Here is a 23,082-nt window from a genome sequence, read left to right on the forward strand (position 1 = left end):
TTTTTAAGATTTTATTTATTTGTGAGAGAGAGAATGAGAGACAGAGAACATGAGAGGGAGGAGGGTCAGAGGGAGAAGCAGACTCCCCGCCGAGCAGGGAGCCCAATGCGGGACTCGATCCTGGGACTCCAGGATCATGATCTGAGCCGAAGGCAGTCGCTTAACCAACTGAGCCACCCAGGCGCCCAACACTGTGGGTTTTTAAAAAAAAATTTTTTTTTTAAAGATTTTATTTATTTATTTGAGAGAGAGAGAATGAGAGACAGAGAGCACGAGAGGGAGGAGGGTCAGAGGGAGAAGCAGACTCCCTGCCGAGCTGGGAGCCCGATGCAGGACTTGATCCCGGGACTCCAGGATCATGACCTGAGCCGAAGGCAGTCGCTTAACCGACTGAGCCACCCAGGCGCCCTAAAAAAAATTTTTATTGAGGGGCAATCAATGATGTGCTAGTAAATATTTAATAACCAACTCTCAAGGGAGGAGGGATTCCTGATTTGTAGTGTTAGCCGATTTCTCTGGTGTAAATATCTTCTCCATGGCTGATTTCAAGCTACCAAGGTGACATCACTAAGTGGGGAGTTGGGAAGAGATGTACAGAATTGGTTCTTCTGAGATGGAGAAACAGCTCCCAGATACCACTAGGTGTAATTTACAGAAATTTTTAAATTTGCCCTTTTTATGTCTTTGGGGCTATAAATTTTGACAAATGTGTCAGAATTTACATCTGGCAGCATCATTTTAATGAGGTGGGATTTGATGATAGGTAGGAAGGGTGGTGTACGTTCCTTCAGCACTTAGATAATTACAAGATATTTTTTCTAAGTGGAATTTTCTCCAAGACTATAATGGTTTGTTTCACATAATCTGATGGAGGATACTGTTAGGCATTTTGACTGTAGTGGCCTCTGGCTAAGATTCATTAGAAGCAGATAATAAAAGTAATTCAAGGATAATTCTAGTGTCCTTGAAGGATCCCAGTATCTTTTCTGCTTAATTTTCAGATGAAGCCTGAAATCAAATTTTCATGGATGGATTACAATATGGATAGTCCATCCACAGAAGACTGAGAGTCAATAAAGTATCTAGGGGCAATATTTGATCTGAGAAAATTATGTTTTCAGTTCATCTGATTTATTTCCCTTTACTAGAGATGGATCCATTGGTCAAGAGAGTTATAAGCATCAAGCATACTTTGTAATACAAGTGAATGACTCCATTAATAGAACTGGAATTCTAAACCAGAACTTTTGCTTAACCTCCCTGTACTTGGAATATTGTTTAAATACATATTCAAAAAGGAAATGAGATTTGAAAATTCCTCATTATAAATATCGAATATGAAAAACTGAGTTAGCATTTATTGAATGCTTGCTCCTTGAGTGCATGATCCAATAATTTATTTGTTTAATCTTTACAATAACCACTCGAGAGAAGTAGTAGTATTTTACAGATGAACCTGAATTGCTTACATCGTAGCTATTATGAAAGAGAAGAGGCTTGTTATTATATCACAGCATGGCAGATTGGAGATTTAAGTGGAAGTATTTTTATTCCTTCTGAGTTTATCTTATCTTGAATTATTGGGAAATCCTCATGAAAATCTAGGGGGAAGCCTGTCAATTTTTTTGTAAAAATTTTCATATAAATTAAAAGCTATTAGATGTTCATACATCTGTACACAGACACAAGCATTTTAAAGATAAGACAACACCACCAGTGGTAACTTGCTAAAGGAAGAAGGTTTATTGAATACAAAGAACTGACATTTTCTGTCAGGCAATCAAATGACTCATCAAATTGGTATGTGACATTCTTCCAGATGAATGGGAAGATACCACTATTGATTGCCCACACAGTGCTTATATTTCAGTAACAGAAAGAAAATAGGACAGTCATTTTTTCTTAGCCTTGCTCATTTTTCCAGACATAATGCTCTCTTTTCTTAGAGAGTGTCTGGCATATGCTCCCTCTTGTGTCTTAAATTAATTGTTTTGAGATTTCTCTTCCAGGGAGTGGAGCCTGGTGGTGAGTATTTTGCTTCGTTGGTCTACCTCCTCAAGAACTTTTTTAACCACTATGGCTTTGGCCAGATCTAAAAATTAAAATTTAAAAGGAGATTTTAGAGAGTTGAAAAAGGATGAATAAGATCCCGCTAGCTAAAATGTGGAAGCAACCCAAGTGTCCACCAAAGGATGGCAGATAAACAAAATATGGTATATACATTCAATGGAATATTATTCAGCCTTCAAAAGAAAGGATATTCTTTTTGTTTTGTTTTGTTTTTAGTTCTCTTTTTTTTTATTCTTATGTTAATCCCCATACATTACATCATTAGTTTTAGATATAGTGTTCCATGATTCATTGTTTGTGCATAACACCCAGTGCTCCATACAGAATGTGCCCTCCTCAATACCCACCACGAGGCTAACCCATCCTCCCACCCCCCTCCCCTCTAGAACCCTCAGTTTGTTTTTCAGTGTCCATCGTCTCTCATGGTTCGTCTACCCCTCCGATTTCCCCCCCTTCATTCTTCCCCTCCTGCTACCTTCTTCTTCTTCTTCTTTTTTTTTTTCTTAACATATATTGCATTATTTGTTTCAGAGGTACAGATCTGAGATTCAACAGTCTTGCACAATTCACAGCACTTACCAGAGCACATACCCTCCCCAGTGTCTATCACCCAGTCACCCCATCCCTCCCACCCCACCCCCCACTCCAGCAATCCTCAGTTTGTTTCCTGAGATTAAGAATTCCTCATATCAGTGAGGTCATATGATACATGTCTTTCTCTGTTTGACTTATTTCGCTCAGCATAATACCCTCCAGTCCCATCCACATTGTTGCAAATGGCAAGATCTCATTCCTTTTGATGGCTGCATAATATTCCATTGTATATATATATATATACCACATCTCAAAAGAAAGGATATTCTGACACATGCCATAACATGGATGAATCTTGAAGACATGATGCTCAGTGAAGTAAATTATCAACAAAAAGACAAATATTGTATGATTCCACTTATCGGAGGGACTTAGAGTAGTCAAATGCGTAGAGAGAGAAAGTAGAGTGGTGGTTGTCAGGGGTTGGGAGGAGGAGGGAAGGGGGAGCTATTGTTTACTAGTTACAGAGCAAGATGAAAAGAGTTCTAGAGATGGATGGTGTTGCTGGTTGCACCACAATATGAATGTACTTAATGCCACTGAACTGTCCCCTAAAAATGGCTAAGACAGTAAAGTTTGTGTTCTGTGTATTTTACCACAATGAAAAAATTGAAAAAAAAGATGAATAAGAAATTCTATAAATTAAAGGAATAATAGGATTTTTAATAGGATGGACTATGCAGTAAGCACAAAGTAGATGATTTTTTGGTGAATTTTGATTTCTTGGTTAGCTAAAAGCCTGGTGACATATTACTTTGTTTAAAATTAGTGCATATCACTAAAGTTAGACATCCATCACATGCTGATATGTGTACTATAAATCTTTATCATAATCTATTCTTACTAAGCCCTGGGAATATAAAAACAACCAAGCTGGACATTGCAAATGAAATAGTACAGCATACAAACAGAATTTCATTTTAATTACCTTTGACTTGATTTCCCATGTTTCCAGATCCATAATCTTTAGACTTGTAACCTCCAGACTTGCAAGCCCTGTGAACACATATTGTTGGAAACTCACAAAAGAGAGTGATTTAGAGAGAACTCCTTCTTTCTTTCTTTTTTTAAAAAAAGATTGTATTTATTTATTTTAGAGAGAGAGTGCGAGTGCATGAATGGGGGGAGGGGCAGAGGCAGAGGGAGAGAGAATCTCAAGCAGGCTCCACGCTCAGCACAGAGCCCGATGTGGGGCTTGATTCCATGACCCCGAGATCATGACCTGAGCTGAAATCAATAGCTGGATGCCCAACCAATTGAGCCACCCAGGTGCCTCTAGAGAGAACCTTTTCAATTCTAGATTCACTCTTGCATTTTCTTTAACTGTTTGGTGAGAACAGTTGCAGTGGGTTACACAGCTGGAACTATTCTGCTTTAGCATTAGCATCAAGAGGCGATATTTTTAATTGTCATACCTTTAATACAGGGCTTGTCCCATTTTGGTTTTGTGAGATGTTGTTAATTTGTACCTTGGCGGTCACGTGTTATGTTTAATGTTTAGCATTCACGATAACAAATGCAGTCATGTCAGTTTACGTTCACTTTCTAGGGATCTAAGTGTCAAGTGGACTTCATTACGGACATCTTCCCCGTAAATTATTTCACCTACCCATCCTCTCCATCAATCAGGTGGCAGTAGGTCTCGATTTCCTTCTCCAGGTGGACCTTGATGTCGAGCAGCTGCTCGTACTCCAGCTTCTGGCCCTCCGTCTCGGTTCTGACCTGGTGCAGCTGCTCCTCCAGGGCCCCGATCTGAGCCTGGATCTGGGCGAGCTGTGCACAGTAGTTGCCTTCAGTCTCGGTCAGGGAGCACTCCAGGGAGTGTTTCTGTCAGGAAACAAGAACGAACCTGAGATGCAGAACCCGAGATACGCAGACGTTTGCTCTGATAGATGACTTCCTTCTCTTGTTAATTTCGTCTCCAACTGAGTTCGATTTCACATGGACACGTAGTGAAGAAGACTCCATGGCATTCTTAAAAAGGAGCACATCTCTCTTTTTGGTGGAATAAGCTAGAGACATTAATGTTGCTGTTTTAGCTGTTCTATGTAAAACCCTATTCTTATGTTCTAGGTTCATTGCATAAATATACATGTGGATATATTCTCACCGTGGTTAAGGGCTTTAAAACCAACTGGCGCATATTTAAAACGATACTCTGGAAGATGGTAAGAAATTGTCCTTTTCATACCGTGGCTAAGAGAGATTGAAGTTCAATTTCTAACGTTTGGAGATTGCGCTTCATTTCGGTCAGTTCATTCCGGGCTGAGGTTGTGGCCCCAACGTCCTCAGAGATCTGCTGTTGCAGCGAAGCACTCTGAAAAGGTAGGAGTGAGGGAGCAAATCTTAGTTTTGTGACCACCACTAAGATGCAGAGGAATCGTTTTTTTTTTTTTTTTTTTGGACAGAACTCACCTTCTCGTTGAACCAGGCCTCCGCGTCCCTGCGGTTCTGCTCGGCCAGGGCCTCGTACTCGGCCCGCATGTGGTTCAGCAGGATGGTGAGGTCCACCCCGGGCGCCGCGTTCATCTCCACGTTCACGTTCCCTCCAGCCGCGCATTGCAGGACCTGCATTTCCTAGAGGTAGAAAAGTGTACAGCTCAGGTATGCAGGGATCTCATAGAAAGTCTGAGGCTTAGCTTTGGAAGGCTTCTTAGCGTTCGTCTGGCTTCACCTCCCAGGCTGTGCAATGACCCTCCTCTCCTTTTTATATTTCTTTCCCATCTCACGAAGTAGCCTGCTTCATAATGAGCGAGTTCTTCAACTGCTCCAGAGCTCTCCCATCCGGTGAACCAAAGTCCTGCATTTATGACTCCAATTCACTGGTTTTAGTTCTGTTGCACAGAAAGTCTTAATTCCTTTTCCGAATGAAAACCCTTAAGATATTGAAAATGAATTATCCACCATCTCTTATTCTATTCATTTACAGCTGAAATGTCTCCACCTTGGTGGACTGGTCTTCAATCCACTTAGCAAACATCTTTGATGTGTTCTTGACTCAGCCAGATCCTGAACACAGCATGAACAGGGGCGAGGGGCTGAGTCTGAGTATTTCTGAACAACTGAAATAATTATAAATAAATATTTATGTGTATATATTTTATACTTATAAATATATTTGTTTACTTATAATTAATAAAGGAAGAGTACCATCCTCTAAAGAATTGTAGCTGTTTAAGAAGCTATTAAGCTTACACAGGGACATTTGGTGTTAGACACATCTCTATGTGAATTCTGGTTCTGCCTTGTGGCTGGATGAACCTGAGAAAGTTGCTTAACTTCTTTAAATCTCAGTATTGTTATCTGAAAGTTGAGGATAAAAATCCTTCTCTGGGTTGTTGAAAGGGGTGAAAGAACTATTACTAAAATGACCAACAATATGCCTGGTGTATAAATACTAAATAAGTGCTAGTTATTCTGCTCATTGTCATCATCGTAGAAGTTGGAATCAGTTTTGCAGTCAAAGTCCACACATGATTCCATATGCAGTATGTACTGTTGGGATGGAGTGAGTTTCTTCTCTCAGATTGTGGTTGGCAGACATCACTTCTAAGACTGTGTGCACTGAAATCGTATGGGTCAGCTTCTGTCCCTACTGCAGAAACTCTCCTCTCCACCACGTCCTGGGTTTAGATTGGTCCTTATGACGATCAGTAATGAGGTTTTCTTTCCTTCCTGCCCCAAGTCTCTCTAGCGATTCTAGCATTCTTTCCTCCCTGGTAGCCCCAGATCTTCTCTATTGTCAGATGTGGCTTTTACTTCAGAGGACTTAGTGAAAACTTCCCCAGTTCAAGCAGAAAAAGATAAAAGAGATGCATGTGGGTTTGCCTGTAAAAAAATCAATGGTATGCAATTTATCAAAAATTTATTCACTACCATGGATGGGCAACACCCATGCTTGAACCATAGAAATGTTGTTCTTCAAGTAGTTATTTTTATAAGACAGGCTCATGCCTAATCAAATAGCATTTTTAGCCTGATTTCCTGCTTTACGTATTTGGCTTGACTGTAGAAGCCTTTTGGCTGTTTAAAAATATCAAGTTCATTTTCAAAGAATAAAGATTTTTTTTTTTTTTCCAGAAAACAGTGGTTCTAAAAGCAGTCCCAAAGACATGTCTGGAATAGTGGCTGTCGGATCCGATTTTGAACCCAGCTTCCAGTGGTGACTGCTTTGAAGTATATTCTTTATTTGGAAGAAAAGATTTTGATGTAACAATTTATTTTCAGTCTCCCTTTTTATAGACACACCTATTAAGAATATGCATTAATATTAAATGTATATATGTAATGTATGTACAAGGTAAATCTTTAAGTGTTTTGAATCTGCCACTATTATATAGGAATTTAGATCTAGTTTTCTTAGGATGTCCTTACAGTATATTTATTTTATGTAATTAGATGTAATCTCTTAACTGTCCCATTTTAACTTAGCTATAATTACCTAGCCAAACACTGCTCTTATAAACCTGATTGATCTGGAAAACAGGATTCTTTTTTTTTTTTTCCCCATGGGAAACGATGAGAGAGCAAGGGTGGATTTGTACAAATACTTTGCCATTTCTCAAGACAACTCATGCCTCATTGCCTGTTTGACAGTGGGTCTTTAGTACCAATTTCTCATTTAAGAAGTCAAATGCATTATCTTCCGCCAGATGGATGGTGTCTGCAGAGGGATAGCAAAATGCACATAGGCAGTTCTTACCTCCTTATGGTTCTTTTTCAGGTAAGTCATCTCCTCACTGAGGGTTTCATACTGAATCTCCAGGTCTGTTCTGCACAAGGTGATTTCATCCAGAACTCTGCGTAGCCCATTGACATCGCTCTCCACACTCTGGTGAAGAGCCAGCTCATTTTCATACCTTAAGGAACATTCATGATTTTCCAGTATGTCATATGGTGGGAAAAATAGTCACTTATCAATGATCAAGGGCTAGAATTCTGGAATTTTGAAGTGGCAGATTTGGCCACAAGAAACATTTTAAAAGTATACTGCATAAGAATAATTATTTTCTTTAATTTGAGGTATTTCTGTCACAGAAAATGAACTAGGGGATTGGACACTGCTTTTAGAGCAGTTCATACTTTATGTTTCACAGCCAAAATATAAAAAAGTAGTAACACTCTGTTTAGTTTATTTTACATTCTGTTTTAAATCCAAGTGTTTTACCAGTGTTGGAATAAGAGTTGGTAATAGTTAATGGAGGGCTCAAAAAATAAATTCAATTTAATGCTTCATGTTAATTCCCATGTATCTTTTTCACTCTCTGAGTTGACTTACTTGAGTCTGAAATCATCCGCTGTCAGCCTGGCATTATCGATCTGCAGAATAGCATGAGCATTGCTGGTGGTGGAAGCAATGATCTGGAAATGGGGAGTTTGACTTTTAAAGGGCAATTTAGCACAACCAATAAAAAATAAGTTTTTTTTTTAAGGTTAGGGAGTGGGAATAATAAAAATTAATATAGTTACTAGATAGTGACATTTTTATCATGAGGTTCACAAACTAAATCTACTTAATACTTATTTCCAATGCTACATTGAAATTCCCTTTAAGAAATTAAATATAGGGGGAGTCCTGGGTGGCTCAGTCGGTTAAGCGTCTGCCTTCAGCTCAGGTTGTGATCCTGGGGTCCTGGGATTGAGCCCTGAGTAGGGCTCCCTGCTCAGAGGGGGAGTCTCCTTCTCCCTCTCCCTCTGCCCCTCACCCCGCTAGTGCTTTATCACTCCTCTCTCTCAAATAAATAAATAAATAAAAATCTTAAAAAAAAAAAAGAAATTACACATAGGGATGATCCATGTTTTTAGTATTCAGTGAAGAAAGGAAAAGAACATTTAGAAATGAAACTATGTAAAAATGATCATGAAGTGTAATTTCTTACCTGATTTTTCAGATCCTCAATTATCGGGAAATATCTACTATAGTCGTGATCAAGACCACGGCAAGAACCAGGCCCAAATTTCTCATACCAGCCCTTGATCTTCTGCTCCAGGTCGGCGTTGGCCTCCTCCAGAGCTCGCACCTTCTCCAGGTAGGAGGCCAGGCGGTCATTGAGGTTCTGCATGGTCACCTTCTCGTTGCCTGACAAGAGGCCCCCCTCATTCAGCGTAAAGCCAGCACAGAGATTGCCTCCCCCTGCATTTCCGCCTGATGAACTGCCCCCGAAGGCGCACGAGAAACCACTTCCAATTCCAGGCAGGCTGCAAACATTGCCCACTCCAAAGCCGGACCCCCCGCCAGAGAGCCTGAGCGATCCTGCAGTAGGACGGGGACAGGCCCTCCTGGATCCACTGGAGAGTCGAAGAGACATGGTATCAGGGCCGATGCGTTGCACAGCTGTCTTGGAGAGAGCCAGAGTGGAGTGCCTCATCGTCTCAACTGTTTTGTTTGCCTTTTTATAGACAATTCTCAAGTGTGTTCTGGATGAAATTCTGCCTACATAGAGTAAAACATGGCTTGCCAGCCTCAGCAAGTTAGCATAATTGGATGATTTTTCCTAATTAATAACTAACTTAGCTGGGCTCCTTTCTGTAGGAGGGCAGTTGCCCTCAGGTTGGTGGTTATCTGAGAAATGGGTCTGGGTGGAGCCATGTCAGTTTCCTTATTGCCTTTTTAAATTGCGAGTGAGTCATTCTTTACTTCCATCCTCAGAAGATAAAACTCATCAGTCCACCACACAATACAAATCTGGCGTCATGGTTTTGGGCTATTATGCTAATAGATATCGACGACGTTTCTGAGACTTTTTCTACTTTTATTTTCACAGTTCTTTCCACAGAAGTAGAGAACAGTCCTGTTCTTGTTACTCCCCCCAAATGGTCCTTCAGTCACTGGTTTTCCCCTCCCTCTTGGCGCTGTTTCTAATGGGAAGTTAACTTCCATTTTGGCTGATGTGCCATCATCTTCTGTTGACACTTACTTATGCTTGGGGATAGTTGTCTTCTCTTATCCATTTTGGCAATTAGGAACACACCCCTAATTGCTGTTATGTGCTGTGGGACTTCCGAAGGACATTAACATTTTTTCCTGACCCTGCAAAATCTGAGGCAAACCTGGAAGGAAATATTTCATCTGTTTTTATTTCATTGTGGGTTAGCTTAGGTGAAAGTCATCAGTAGACTAATTATTTACTGGGTGTGGATTCCCAGGTATTTATTGAAAACCCTGAATATTTTGAGACATCTGGAAATTGACTTGTGGACAAAATTTCCCTGAATATTTATTATGGGTGTGAGGCTGTTACATTCATTCGTTCATTCACTTAACAAGTATTTATTAAACACCTATATGTGCCAGTCACTGTTCTGGGCACTTGGGATAAGTAGATTCATACATTATTTGTCTTTTGGTGACTGACTTATTTCATTGAGTTTAATGTCTTCAAGGTTCAACCATGTTGTAGCATGTGTCAGGAGTTCTTTTCTTTCTAAGGCTAAATAATGTTCCATTGCATGTGTATACCATATTTGGTTTACCCACTCATCATTAGGATTGTATTCACTTTTTGGCTGATGTGAATAATGCTACTAAAAACATGGGTGTACAAACATCTGTTTGAGTCCCTGCTTTCATTTCTCATGGGAATATACACCATGGTGGAATTAATAGATCATATGGTGATTCTGTTTTTAATTTTTTGAGGAACTGCCATACTGCTTTCCATAGTAGCTGCACTATTTTATGTTCCCATCAATAGTGCACAAGGATTCTAATTTCTCCACATCATCACCAACATTTGTTCTTTTCTTTTTATTTCTTTTCTTGATAGTGGCCATCCTAATGCACAGCAGGTGGTATCCCCTTGTGGTTTTGATTTGCATTTCCTTAATGATACATGATGTTGAGCATCTTTTCATGTGCTTGTTGGCCCTTGGAGTATCTTACCTGGAGAAATGTCCATTAAGTCCTTTGCGCATTTTTAGAATCATGTAGTTTGTTTTTTTTTTGTTGTTGAGTTGTAAGAGTGTGTTATATATTCTGGATATTAACCCATTATCATTTCATTGTTAAGCAGGTTGAATTTACCACTCTTTTTATTTTTGGATTGTGATTCTTTTATCTTATTTAAGAAATGACTAATTCTCCAAGATCATATACATATTTTCCGATGTTGCTTTCTAAACATTTAATCATTTTGCCTTTCACATTTAAGGCTTTGGTAGTTGGGAAAATTTTCAAGTATTATTTTTTTAAATTCTTTGATATAGAACCAAATTTCACTTAAAAATATAGATAATGATAATTTCATCATTTTTTTTTTTTTAAGATTTTATTTATTTATTTGACAGAGAGAAACACAGCGAGAGAGGGAACACAAGCAGGGGGAGTGGGAGAGAGAGAAGCAGGCTTCCCGCCGAGCAGGGAGCCCAACGCGGGGCTGGATCCCAGGACCCTGGGATCATGACCTGAGCCGAAGGCAGATGCTTAACGACTGAGCCACCCAGGCGCCCCGATAATTTCATCATATTTACTGAATGGTGCCATACTTTCCCTGCAGTGCCATATTGTCATAAAGCATGTGTTCAGTGCCTCCTCTGTTGTCAGTAAAATCTTCATATAGGTGAGGGTTCAATAGGTACTATTTTTCTATCTGTGCCAGAACCATGACATTTTAGTCACAGTTGCTCCATAATATAACATGATATTTGGTAAGGCAAGAACTCCACCAACTCCACGCCATCAAGTCAAATATTCTTTCTCCATTCTTCTTTCATATAAATTTTAAAATCAGCTTTTTTATATACAATAAGATCCCCAGATTTGCCTTAAATCTATAAAGATATTGAGGAAAATTGACATCCCTATGATATGGTGTATCTCTAGCCAAAAAATTGAATATCATTTCCGTTTATTGAGGTCTTAATGTTCTTTAGTAGAAAGTTATTTTTCTGTATGTGCTTTCATATTGTTTTTTAGAAAATTTCCAGATATTTATCTAATATCATTGTTAAAGATATCTTTTAGAAATCACATTTTCTAGATAAATTTTATTATATAAGAAATGCGATTAATATTTGTGTAGTCATTGTGATCAATTTTGCTACATTCTATTCTTTTCACCCCAGTTTTTATTTTCTCCTGGTTTATTGAGGCATAATGGACAAAGAAAATTGTAATATATTTAAACTGTACAATGTGATGATTTGATATATGTATACACTGTGAAATGATTCTCACAATCAGCTTAATTAGCACATTCACCACTTCACATAGTTACCTTTGTGTGTGTGTGTGTGTGTGTGTGTGTGTTAGAGAAAGAGAGAGAGAGAGAATTGGTAAGATCTACTCTCAGCAAATTTCAAGTATGCAATACAGCATAATTAATTTTAGTCACCGTGCTACATGTTAGATCCTCAGAACTTACTCATCTTATAACTGAAAGTTTGTACCCTTTTACCATCCTATCCCATATTCCTACCTCCTAGTCCCTGGCAACCACCATTCTGCTCTGCATGAAAACATTCTTGGTATAAACAAATCTAGCAGTATCTAAGAGTATAGAGTAAAATGTTAAAGTCTTTCCTCACTTTTGTCCTCCCTCCTCTCCCAGGTGACTAGGTTACCCTTCCAGATGTTTGCAACCTTCCAAATGGTCTTCTATTCATTGCACAATCCATAGCGTGTAAACACACAAATGTCATACGTGAATCATCTGTGTTATATGTACTGTTCTGTAATTTGCTTTGTTCACCTTACATGATATGTCTTAGAGCACAAATAGGTGCCTGATATGGCAGAAACTCTTGGTTGACCCCCAGTTTTTACCCAGTTTTTATTTCACAATAAAGACTAGTTTCTCCAGCATTCTTTGCTGCTCACTGTGGCTATGTGATTAAGCTAGCCAATGTGATGTAAGTGGGAGAATATGTGGAGTGTTCTAGGGACTTTATCTAAGAAGAAGCTGACACCAGTCTTTGTCCCATCTTCTCACTTGCTTTCATCCTGCTGGCATGGGTGTGATGGCTGAAGCTGATGGTTGGAACTTCATCTTGGACCATGTGCCAGGGCCATATCCTGGCTATGGTAGAGTGGGAAGCTGAAAACAACCTGGGTTTCTGATGGTGTTCTGGTTCAGAGCTGTCATCCTAGCCCTGAGTGCTCTACCTCTGGAGTTTTTTTTGTTTTGTTTTGTTTTGTTTTATTTTTATTTTTATTTTTAAAGATTTATTTATTTATTTGAGAGAGAGAGAATGAGAGAGAGAGAGAGAGAGCACGTGAGAGGGGAGAGGGCCAGAGAGAGAAGCAGACTCTCCGCCGAGCAGGGAGCCCGATGCAGGGACTCAATCCCAGGACCCTGGGATCATGACCTGAGCCGAAGGCAGACACTTAACCGACTGAGCCACCCAGGCGTCCCTACCTCTGGAGGTTTACGTGTGAAAGAAATAAACTTCTGTGTAAAGTTCTGTTATTCTGTTACTGTTACTCAGAGCCAAACCTAATATTAAGTAATTTGTCTAACCACTAGCTTATTAAATAAGGACCTTCAGATTGTTTCCAGCTTTATTGCTGTTATTGATGATGCTGAACATGTTCACATTTTTCTTTAGGATAGATTCCTTAAATTTTTTTGCCAGTTCTTTTTAATCAGATTTATTGAGGTTTAATATACATATAATACAATTCATCCTTTTTAGCTTACAGTTCTATAAATTTTGACAAATGCATGGATCATGTAGCCACTACCACAAGATATAGAACAGTTCCCTAACTACCCCCTCCCAAATTCCTCTGTATCCCTTTGTAGTCAATCTCTGCCCACAGCCCCAGCTCTAGGCAAACACTGATTGCTTTTCTATGCTCATAGTTTTACTCCAGAATGTCATATAAATGGGATCAGACAGTATGTACTCTTTGTGTCTGACTTCTTCACTTAGCATAATTCAGTTGAATGCATTCATGCTGTTGAGTGTATTAAAAGTTTGTTAATTTTTATTGGATAGTTTCCCATTTTTTTGATGTACCACAATTTACCCACTCACTAGTTGAAGGACATGAGTCGTTTCTAGTTTTTGATGAATATGAATAAAGCCACTTAAATATTCACATATAGGGTTTTATGTGAATGTAAGCTTGATTTATTTAATATCAGGTAGTGGGATTGCGAGGTCATATATATAGATGTTTATTTAATATTATAAGTAACTGGCAAACTGTTTTCCAAAGTGGTTGTACCATTTTGCATTTTCTTTCTTTTTTTTTTTTTTAAGATTTTATTTATTCATAAGAGAGAGAAAGAGAGAGAGGCAGAGGGAGAAGCAGGCTCCCCGCTGAGCAGGGAGCCCGATGTGGGGCTCGATCCCAGGACCCTGGGATCATGACCTGAGCCGAAGGCAGATGCTTAACCATCTGAGCCACCCAGGCGCCCCCATTTTGCACTTTTATCAACAATGAATGAGAGTCTAGTTGCTCCTTATCCTTACCAGCCCTTGGTATTGCCAGTTTTAAAAATACTTTTTGTGTATTCTAATAGATGTGTGATAGTATCTTACTGTGGTTTAAATTTTCATTTCCTTAATGACCATAATGAGGAGCATCTTTTCATGTGCTTATTTGCCGTCCATATTTCTTCTTTGGTGAGTCATCTGTTCAGTTCTTCTGCCCATTTATGTATTAGGTTTGCTTTCTTACTGTTGAGTTGTGAGGATTCTTTATATATTCTGGATACAGTACTTTATCAATAGGTAATTTGCAGGTATTTTCTCATAATCCGTGTCTTGCTTTTCGTTTTCTTAGTGTCTCTCAAAGAGCACACATTTTAAATTTTGATGAAGTCTAAATGAGTATTTTTCTTTCAAATCATGTTTTGGATGTCATATCGAATGAATCTATGCCTAAACCAAAGTTACAAAGATTCTTCTTCTATATTTTCTTCTATAATTAAAAAATTATTTTGAAATAATTATAGATTTACAGAAAAGTGCAAAAGTGTGCAAAGAAATGTTCAGGGAGGTCCTGTGCACCTTTCACCCAGGCCCCCAGTGTTAACATCTTATATAACTGTAGTATAGTATTAAATCCAGGAAATTGACGTTAGTACAATCCATAGAGTTTATTCAGATTTTGCCAGTTATGCAGACATTTATTGGTGTGTGTGCATGCATGTGCATGTGTGTGTAGCTCTATGCAATTTTATCACATGTGTGCCTTCATGCAACCACCACCATAATCAAGATACCTAACAGTACCATTTTCATGAGGCTCTCTTGTGCTAACCCCTTCACAGCCACACCCACTCCTCCCTCCCAATCCCTAACCCCTGGCAACCATGAATCTGTTCTCCATCCCTGTAATTATTTTATTTCACAAATGCTATATAAATGCAATCATGCAATATGCATTCTTACGGATTTGTCTATTACTTCTTTCCACTCTATTAGTTTTTGCTTCATGTGTTTGGGAAGATTTCTTGTTTTATATATTTAGGATTGCTTTGTCTGATATTAATACAACCACTCCTGATTTATTAAAAGTAAATTAAAATTTATTTTTAAAAATTGAGATATAATTGACATATAACATTGTATTAGTTTCAGGTGTATAACATAATGATTCCATATACGTATGTATTATAATGATCACCACAGTAAGTCAAGAACATCCATCACCCCACATATTTACAAATTAAAAACATTTTTTTGGATTAATGTTTGCATGATATATCTTTTTCTATCCTTTTACTTTCAATCTACCTGTATTTATGTTTGAAGTGAATCTTTTGTAGATTGCATATATGTGGGTTGTGTTCTAGAGAAACTCATGCACATGTAGTCGGTGCCATGTACAGAATGTTTATAGTAGTATTGTTCATACTAGTCCCAAACTGGAAGCAATTCAACAGTAGAATGGATAAATTGTGCCAAATATTTTAAAAGTTTTGCCAAGCTGGGAGTTGTGTAATGGTATCTCCTGTGGTTTCAGTTTCTATTTCTCTGATTGCTAGTGAGGTTGAACATTTTCATACATTTATTGGCCATTTAGGATTTCTCCTGGCACATCGAACATACTCTACTGTCCTTTGGATTCCACTGTTGATGTTGAGAATTTGCCATTCATTCTTGTTGCCACTCGTTTGAAGGTAATAATCCCCCCCCCATTTGTCTGATTTTAAAGATATTCTATTATCTTCATTGTTTTGTGGTTTCACTATGATTTATCCATATGTGGATCTTTTATCTTGTTTTCAGCTTTACTATGATCTGATCCATATGCATTTCATTTTATTTTGATGTGTAGGACTTCTTTAATCTGTGAACTGGTGTCTCTCATCAGGTCTGGAAAAATTTCAGCTCTTTATATCTTCAGATACTGCCTTACTCCAATTGTCTCTGTTTTATCCTTCTGGAAGCCAGGAAGTGTTTACTTTCTCTCCTCTGTCTTTAAACCAATCGCTACGGGGAGATCCAGGGCCTGTTCTGAGGGCCTGAAGCTTATTCAATGTTTGGTCCTCAGATGGTAGTGCTTGCAGAGGTACTATAGGAATTGAAAGGCAAACCTATATTTGAATGAACTAAGTGTTACTTCTGTTAAGGAAAGTTTGCTGTTCCCTCCAGGACAAAGGGATTCAGTAGAGTCATCCTGAGAGCATGTGGTTAGTTTTCCTTCTAAAAAAAATGGTACCATCTCAAGGGCTCAGTTTCTATGTCTGCTGATGACAGCTCAGTAGCTTGACCAGCCTTAGGGAGATGGAATCTGAAGTATAGATTTCATATCTGTCACAATGGCCCCTTTGACAATGGGCTCATTGTGCAAGCGTTGAAGTGGTGAAGAGGGAGACTGGCTGACCTCCACAAGATGAATCAGCTTGTCCACATAGTTTCTCTGGGGTGGGTGTTCTATAGAGGGCATTAAAATGAGTCACAAAGAGCCATATGCCTTGTGCTCACTCCCAGAGGAATGCAATTTTCATAACCATGGACTTGTCATATGTGAAGATTTTTTATAGGAATTGCACAAAAATAAAATTTATAAAAATTCTTGAGTATAAAGAGCATGAAGCAGTACTAAAAATAATAAATATGTTGCATTACCCATTATATTCCTGTCAGGAGGAGATTTTTGTCTTTCGTAGGCATCAGCGAAAACGAATTCTCTACAATTTTACACATCTGATGACTTAAAAGATTTTCCATAGACTAGCTTCTGGTTCCACATACTTCATACATTGTATCTCTTCTGTTATTTACATATTTCTGGTGCTGTGTTTTATAAGATTTGTTCATATCACAATTTGCAGCCTGGTAACTTTATGATATGATACTGCATGGGCACAATGGGCAGTGGGAATATTCCTAGAAGTTTCCATGGAAATGATGAGAACCTCATTAATATATTTCACTACACTCATCTCAACTTCCTCTTGACTTAGGGTGACTTTATGTCCCTATGCCTACAATAGGTCAGTTCATGTCTGCTAATATGCCTGGTTAATAGCATCTTTTACTCTCCCTCAAATGTTACATTTGGATAATAAATTGTGCCATACAATTTAGTGATAGATCACCCCCAGACCTGAGGGAAAGAGTGATAGAGGAGAAACTGGAGTGGAAAGAGATAGCAGACTTAACCGATGGTGCTAAAATTATCATAGTTTTGCAAAAGTTTTCTAAAAATGGCTATATAAACATAACGCTAGGGCCCTTCCTGTGCTAATGAGGGACCTGAAGCTTATGCATTGTTAGTGTCATGGTAAATTCACCTGTCAATCACCCTGCCCTCAGCTTAATCCCTTAGCCTGGTTCACCATCATACTTGGTTCTTCTAAGTCCTGAATCTCTCCTGGATTCTACGGGGTCAATCAGTTCCTTGAACATGTATTATTGTTGTTGTTCTTGAGGATTCTTCCACCATTCTGAACCAATGGGCTTTCTCCACTGGGGTAGGAGTAGAGAGATTAATGTACTGCAAAATGGAAAAACAGCTATCCAGATTCAGATTCAGCAAACTCACATGCAGGCTCGTCATAGTAAGGGTGAACAAATCCTAGTGATCAATGTGGATACTCTTCCATCCACAGAAACCCAAACCCAAGGAGATCTAGTCATTTACATGGTTGACTGGGGACAGATTTGGGACCAGAGATGATGTCTGGTGCTCTTTCCTACTTATCTTATCATGAATTGAAGTAAATGTGACTGTATGAGGCACTTTATTTTACCAGCGTATCCTTAGTACTGTCACATTGAGATCAACTGCAGAAATTCAAAAGCACCAGATTCATCAGAAATAATTTGCAACAGAAAAATTTTTAATGAATGGCCAAAAAGTTCCAACTAGAAACAAAACAATGAGACAGAGCAAGATTTTTCCTACTCCTGAAAAGGATTACATGGAAAGAATGTGAGAAAAGAAGAGAAAGAAAACAAATTCTAGCCCTTGAATTTTTAAGAACAGACATGAATGATTTCCTTGGTTATTTGGCCAATGGGATTTTGCAAAGGCAGGCTTTTTTTTTTTTTTTTTAAATAACTTGTTTCCTCACTATGGTGCTTTAGAAGGTACTCGATGCTCCATTGTAATGTTGCTTATTTTAGAGGATTTTTCTTCAACTGAATGGACCCTTAGTGAAAGGACATTACCAAGTTGATCTAGTTCCTCAACCACTGTTTTGACAACAATTTCTTCTTTTGAGTCTAAAATAAAATAAATGCAAATTTAGTACTCATTCTTAACAGGCTGAAAGGTACTTAGTCATAACGGTATGCTTCTAAAAAATAGTATTTGCAATAACCTGAGATATAATACTGTGTTTGAAGACAAATACTGTGTTTGAAGCCTTGCTTAGCAAGGCCCAGAATTATCTTATACTTACCATTGTTTTTAGAACAATGGGTGTTTGAAGGTGTAAACAAAACATAGATTAAAACTAGAGCAAGTAATACTGTCTTCCTTTAAATGCCAACTTGCCCTATTTTTGTGGTTTAAAATACAATAGCTCTTTCACCAAAGCATTGGAACTGCGAAAATAATAGGTTCTAGGTAAGAAAAATGTTTGGGGATTGAATCCCCATTTCAGAAATTTCACAATTTGACCATGTCTGTTCTACAGGAATATAAAATACATTAAGAAGTTGCCATAATGACCCCTGATTCCTTCATTCGATTTGATTTGATTTAGTTTACAATTTGATTTAGTTTACAAATAAGTGACTTATTTAAAAAAATTGCTTGAGTTGAAAAGATTTATGCCAAGTAAAAAAACCTTCTGTACCTTTGACTTGATTTTCAGAATGTATAGGCCCATGTCCTTTGGATTTGTAACACGTGGACTTGCTTTTTCTGTAAAGAGAAGAGTAAATTGTTGCATTTCTTTTTTTTCCTTTCAGGAGGAAGCTCAGAAATAACTATGAGTTGGGAATAAAAGTTTAGGAATTCTAGTTTCTGCAAGATTAAATTCCTTTTATGTTTAAGAGATATATAAGTAAGCCTTTCATGATCTCAGTGTTGTGAAGGGAGAGATTAAATGAGTGTTTATGATCAGAAATTCCCTTGTGACCAGCTATCATCTCTTTTGTGTTGCTCTCTGGAGACTCCAGTTTCTGACTCTGACTTTTCAGTCAATCACCGGGGCAATGAAAAAGTTCAGGGTGCCACAATGCAGAAGGTGCTGGGCTAGGTGCTGTAGAAAATATAGAGTGATGATACAAGCCGTTTATACCATTGAAAATAAAGCATATGCGTGTAAAAATTTAGCTGGAACACAGCTTGAAAGGTGTAGTGAAAGAAGGGACTAGTGAATGCTGTAATGAGTGCTTTGTTCAAAGGAGGGAACATCACGGTTGAGTTCCTATGAGAATAGATTGTAGAGGGCTGACACTCGCCTTGGCAGATGCATGAGATGGTACAGACTCCTGGTGTGACCATGGGCAAGCATTTAGTAACAGCCACTGATTACCGAGTACCTTTTGTGTGCAAGCCACTCTCCTGAACACTCTATAGACCTCCATAGTGATGCACTATGGTCATGGGTAAAGAGTGTGGTTTTGATGTTCTCACAATCTTACCAATAAGGAAAATGGGATTTAAAGAGGTTAAACCATGCGTTCAAATTCACCCAGTGGTGTGATCTGCACCCAGAGCTGTTGCTCTTGGCTAACAAGCCATGGTGACTTCTCCAAGGAAACTGTTATTGTTCATCTTTCAAATGAAAACATGGTAACCCACCTAATACAGGGTGCATGTGTGGTCACTAGTGAAGTACCGATAAAATAGAGTGTGTTTTTATAGGAAATGTGCTTCAACATTAAATCACAGAAAGCAACCGCCTCCCCATGCCTCTCCCCTGGAGTACAGGAATTGTTTAACATTTGGTATTTAAATGTCCTATGTTATTATAGATATGCACACTTCACATACTTGCACATTTGATTTGGCTGCCCGTTTTCATGTCATTTGGATGCAATAATAAATTCCTGAGACCAACAGATGAGTATGATCCTTAGAGTAGGAAATTCTAGGATATGATACTGGTGTATGTGGATACTGAGAAAACCTAGTTGATGGGAGAGGATTCTTTTTGGTATTTACCTTTCTTCTCCATCTATTAACTTGCAATACGTTTCTATTTCTTTCTCTAAAAATATTTTGATATCTAGAAGCTGTTCGTACTCCAGCTTCTGGCCTTCTGTTTCTGTGCGAATCTGTTGCAGTTCTTCCTCCATCGCCCCAATCTGGTCCTGGATTTGCTGGAGCTGGAGGCAGTAATTGCCTTCTGTCTCGGCCAGAGAGCATTCATAGGAATGTTTCTGAAAGAAGAATAAAGCAAGTGGGGAACGGATAAACAGCACGTTCATAATTGAGACATTCTCAAGGTGGAAAGAAGCATTTGTACAAGGTCTAAATCTTTTCGATCGAAAAGCAGCATAAGCCAGGTTTCTTTAAAAAAAGAAAAAAAACAAACCCAACCATTTTCTCTCCATTGAGAAAAGTTTGATTTTTAAGTATTGGGATTGGTGAGTCAGAAGTAATGTTTATGGACAGCATTCTTATTATTTACCACATTTTATACTTTTAGTTATATGTAATTAGTTATATACACTTAGTTAGATGTGCATTTACCTACGCACACACACACACACATTCAAATCAGTGGTGACTTCTACGAACCATGGCCACAACAGACTGAAGTTCTATTTCCAAGGTCTGCAGGTTGCGTTTCAGTTCTGTCAGCTCGTTCCTGGCTGTGGTGGCCGCTCCTGCATCATCAGAAATCTGCTGTTGAAGTGAAGCACTCTGTAGCATAATCATCAGAAGGGTTAGCGACCAGCTTGGTGGTCTACTGACCAAGCCCTTGGTGTGTGATCTGCCACAGACGTACCTTCTCGTTAAACCAGGCCTCCACGTCCCTGCGGTTCTGCTCAGCCAAGTCCTTGTACTTGGCCCTCATGTTGTTCAACAGGACAGTTAGGTCCACGCCTGGGGCTGCGTTCACCTCCACGTTCACATCCCCCCCTGCTGCACACTGCAGGACTTTCATTTCCTGGAAAAGGGATCAGTATTAACCCTCAAGGTAGAGTTTTGACTGATCTTCCCACTCTGCTCTGAAGTGAACAGCTGGCCAGAGGAATGAAATCAGGTACTATCGGAAGCTACGCTGGGGGGTCCTTTACCTCCTGGTGATTTTTCTTGAGGTACGCCAATTCCTCACTGAGTGTTTCAAACTGTATTTCCAGGTCGGCTGTACAAAGGGTCAGCTCATCCATAACCCTGTGAAGACCACTGATGTCGGCCTCTACGCTCTGGTGTAGAGCAAGCTCATTTTCATACCTGAAAGGTTAGTAAAGTGCTTGAGAATTGTGACTGTGGGCAGGTGCAAAGCATAACTTTCTCCGACATCTGGTATACTGAATGACAGGATGTTCTGTCCAGGCTTCTAAAGCTTATTGCATCGGCAAAGAGACGACACACTTTGGAATACCTACGGATTTAGGATGACTATTTTGGAGGAGTTGTTTTTTCAGAATTTTTATCATCTAATGTGCTTCGTAGTTGAATCAAAATGTTTAAAATTTGGGATAGCTCCTTTTGTAATGACACATTTAATTTCTTCGGTGATTTAGTCTGACTTCATAAAAACATGTTGGATTTTAAAGCAAAAGGTCTGTTTTTTACTCCAACTGTAGTATTTACGTTTATTATAGTTAATTACGTTATTTTCACCTACTTCACCCTGAAGTCGTCAGCGGTCAGTCTGGCATTGTCATTTTGTAGAGCAATGCTGGAGTTACAGGTGGTCACAGAAATAATCTAAATAGGGTAGATTGTGCAAAATAGTTAGGTGCTGAAAGTCAAGGGAGAGTCCAGATTTCAGTGTGATTCTTATCTTCTCAACCCATCAAATATCTACTTTAATATCATTTTTTCTACGTGAAAGGGATTTGGCTTTTTTTTTTTTCAGACTGTGAATGTCCAGAGCTTAAGAGCCAAAGTGTAAGCTTTTACAATCACAGATACTTTTATTACTCTTGATCAAAAAATATGAGCTAAATATATGATCAGCAAGGCGATTATATCTGTTTTGAAATTATTTGCCTTTAATTCTACAACTTTTTTTTTTTTTTGGCCAGACATTGCTTTAATAAGCACTGGGAATGGAGAGTGAGCAAATTCTACATCATGTCAAAATTTTAAGCACATTTTATATTTTGTCTTTTTTAGGTTATGTACACCAAAAGTCTATAGTAAAAGTAAGCAAATTCATATTTCTTACCTGCCTTTTAAGATCCTCAATGACCGAGAAATATCTCGTGTAGTCATGATCTAGTCCTCGGCAAGAACCAGGCCCATATTTCTCATACCAGACTTTGATTTTCTGCTCAAGGTCTGTGTTGGCCTCTTCCAGAGCTCGTACATGGTCCAGGTAGCATGCCAGGCGGTCATTGAGGTTCTGCATGGTCACCTTTTCATTCCCAGAAAGGAGGCCATGCTCATTTCCAAGAAAACCAGCACAGACACCCCCACCACCATTACAGAAGCCACCTCCAGAAGAAATGCTCCCAAGAGTATAAGAAATGCTGCTTCCTGCTCCTGATCCATGGCACACATTCCCAGCCCCAAAGCCTGGACCTCCACCAGACAGCCACCCTGGGCCAGCTCGCGAGCAGACTCGCCTGGATCCACTAGAAAGTTGAAAAGACATGGCGACAGTACGGCAGAGCGACCCTTTCTCAGCGAGGAGCGAAGCAAAAGCACACCATCCGTAGAAGTGATCTTCATTGGCCTTTTATAGGACTCAGTAGGTCATTTCAGTCTTGACTTTCAATCTGTAATAAAATATTACTCGCTCCCTAATTGTTGTTTTTCATAATTGGGTGATTTTTAAGAGTGTCCAGTCTGTAGGTGGAAAGGTGCCCCAAGATATCTTGGTCTATGAAAAGGTGCCTGGTGGAGTAATACTAAATCATAGTTTTAAAGGTCAAAATTAA

The 23,082-nt window shown here is 38.9% G+C and overlaps 2 protein-coding genes across 2 annotated transcripts; both read right to left on the reverse strand.

Moving 5' to 3' along the window:
- Positions 1-1,720: 1,720 nt before the first annotated feature.
- KRT25 (keratin 25) lies at positions 1,721-9,092 on the reverse strand. The gene is made up of 8 exons (XM_021704068.2): positions 8,544-9,092; positions 7,943-8,025; positions 7,367-7,523; positions 5,080-5,241; positions 4,856-4,981; positions 4,274-4,491; positions 3,593-3,660; positions 1,721-2,092 (listed from the first exon to the last, which is right to left on the reverse strand). Exons 1-8 carry the CDS (start codon positions 9,030-9,032, stop codon positions 1,983-1,985), a joined length of 1,413 nt encoding a protein of 470 aa, XP_021559743.2. The 5' UTR covers positions 9,033-9,092; the 3' UTR covers positions 1,721-1,982.
- Positions 9,093-17,885: 8,793 nt separating this feature from the next.
- KRT26 (keratin 26) lies at positions 17,886-22,839 on the reverse strand. The gene is made up of 8 exons (XM_021704118.1): positions 22,368-22,839; positions 21,822-21,904; positions 21,268-21,424; positions 20,976-21,137; positions 20,765-20,890; positions 20,186-20,403; positions 18,870-18,937; positions 17,886-18,291 (listed from the first exon to the last, which is right to left on the reverse strand). The coding sequence occupies exons 1-8, from the start codon at positions 22,794-22,796 to the stop codon at positions 18,140-18,142; spliced, it is 1,395 nt and encodes a 464-aa protein (XP_021559793.1). The 5' UTR covers positions 22,797-22,839; the 3' UTR covers positions 17,886-18,139.
- Between the last annotated feature and the right edge of the window lie 243 nt (positions 22,840-23,082).

This window comes from Neomonachus schauinslandi, chromosome 15, assembly GCF_002201575.2.
Source record: "Neomonachus schauinslandi chromosome 15, ASM220157v2, whole genome shotgun sequence".
In the NCBI taxonomy this organism is placed as follows: Eukaryota; Metazoa; Chordata; class Mammalia; order Carnivora; family Phocidae; genus Neomonachus; species Neomonachus schauinslandi.

Coding starts and splice junctions, on each gene's coding strand:
- KRT25 (XM_021704068.2), bottom strand. CDS start 9,032: ATGAGGCACTCCACTCTGGCTCTCTCCAAGACAGCTGTGCAACGCATC. Junction 5,242..7,366: donor TGAAAAAGAACCATAAGGAG/GTAAGAACTGCC, acceptor TTCTACCTCTAG/GAAATGCAGGTCCTGCAATG. Junction 3,661..4,273: donor CTGATTGATGGAGAGGATGG/GTAGGTGAAATA, acceptor ATGTGTTCACAG/GGCTTGCAAGTCTGGAGGTT.
- KRT26 (XM_021704118.1), bottom strand. CDS start 22,796: ATGTCTTTTCAACTTTCTAGTGGATCCAGGCGAGTCTGCTCGCGAGCT. Junction 18,938..20,185: donor TTAATAGATGGAGAAGAAAG/GTAAATACCAAA, acceptor TTCTCTTTACAG/AAAAAGCAAGTCCACGTGTT. Junction 18,292..18,869: donor TTCTGAAAATCAAGTCAAAG/GTACAGAAGGTT, acceptor ATTTTATTTTAG/ACTCAAAAGAAGAAATTGTT.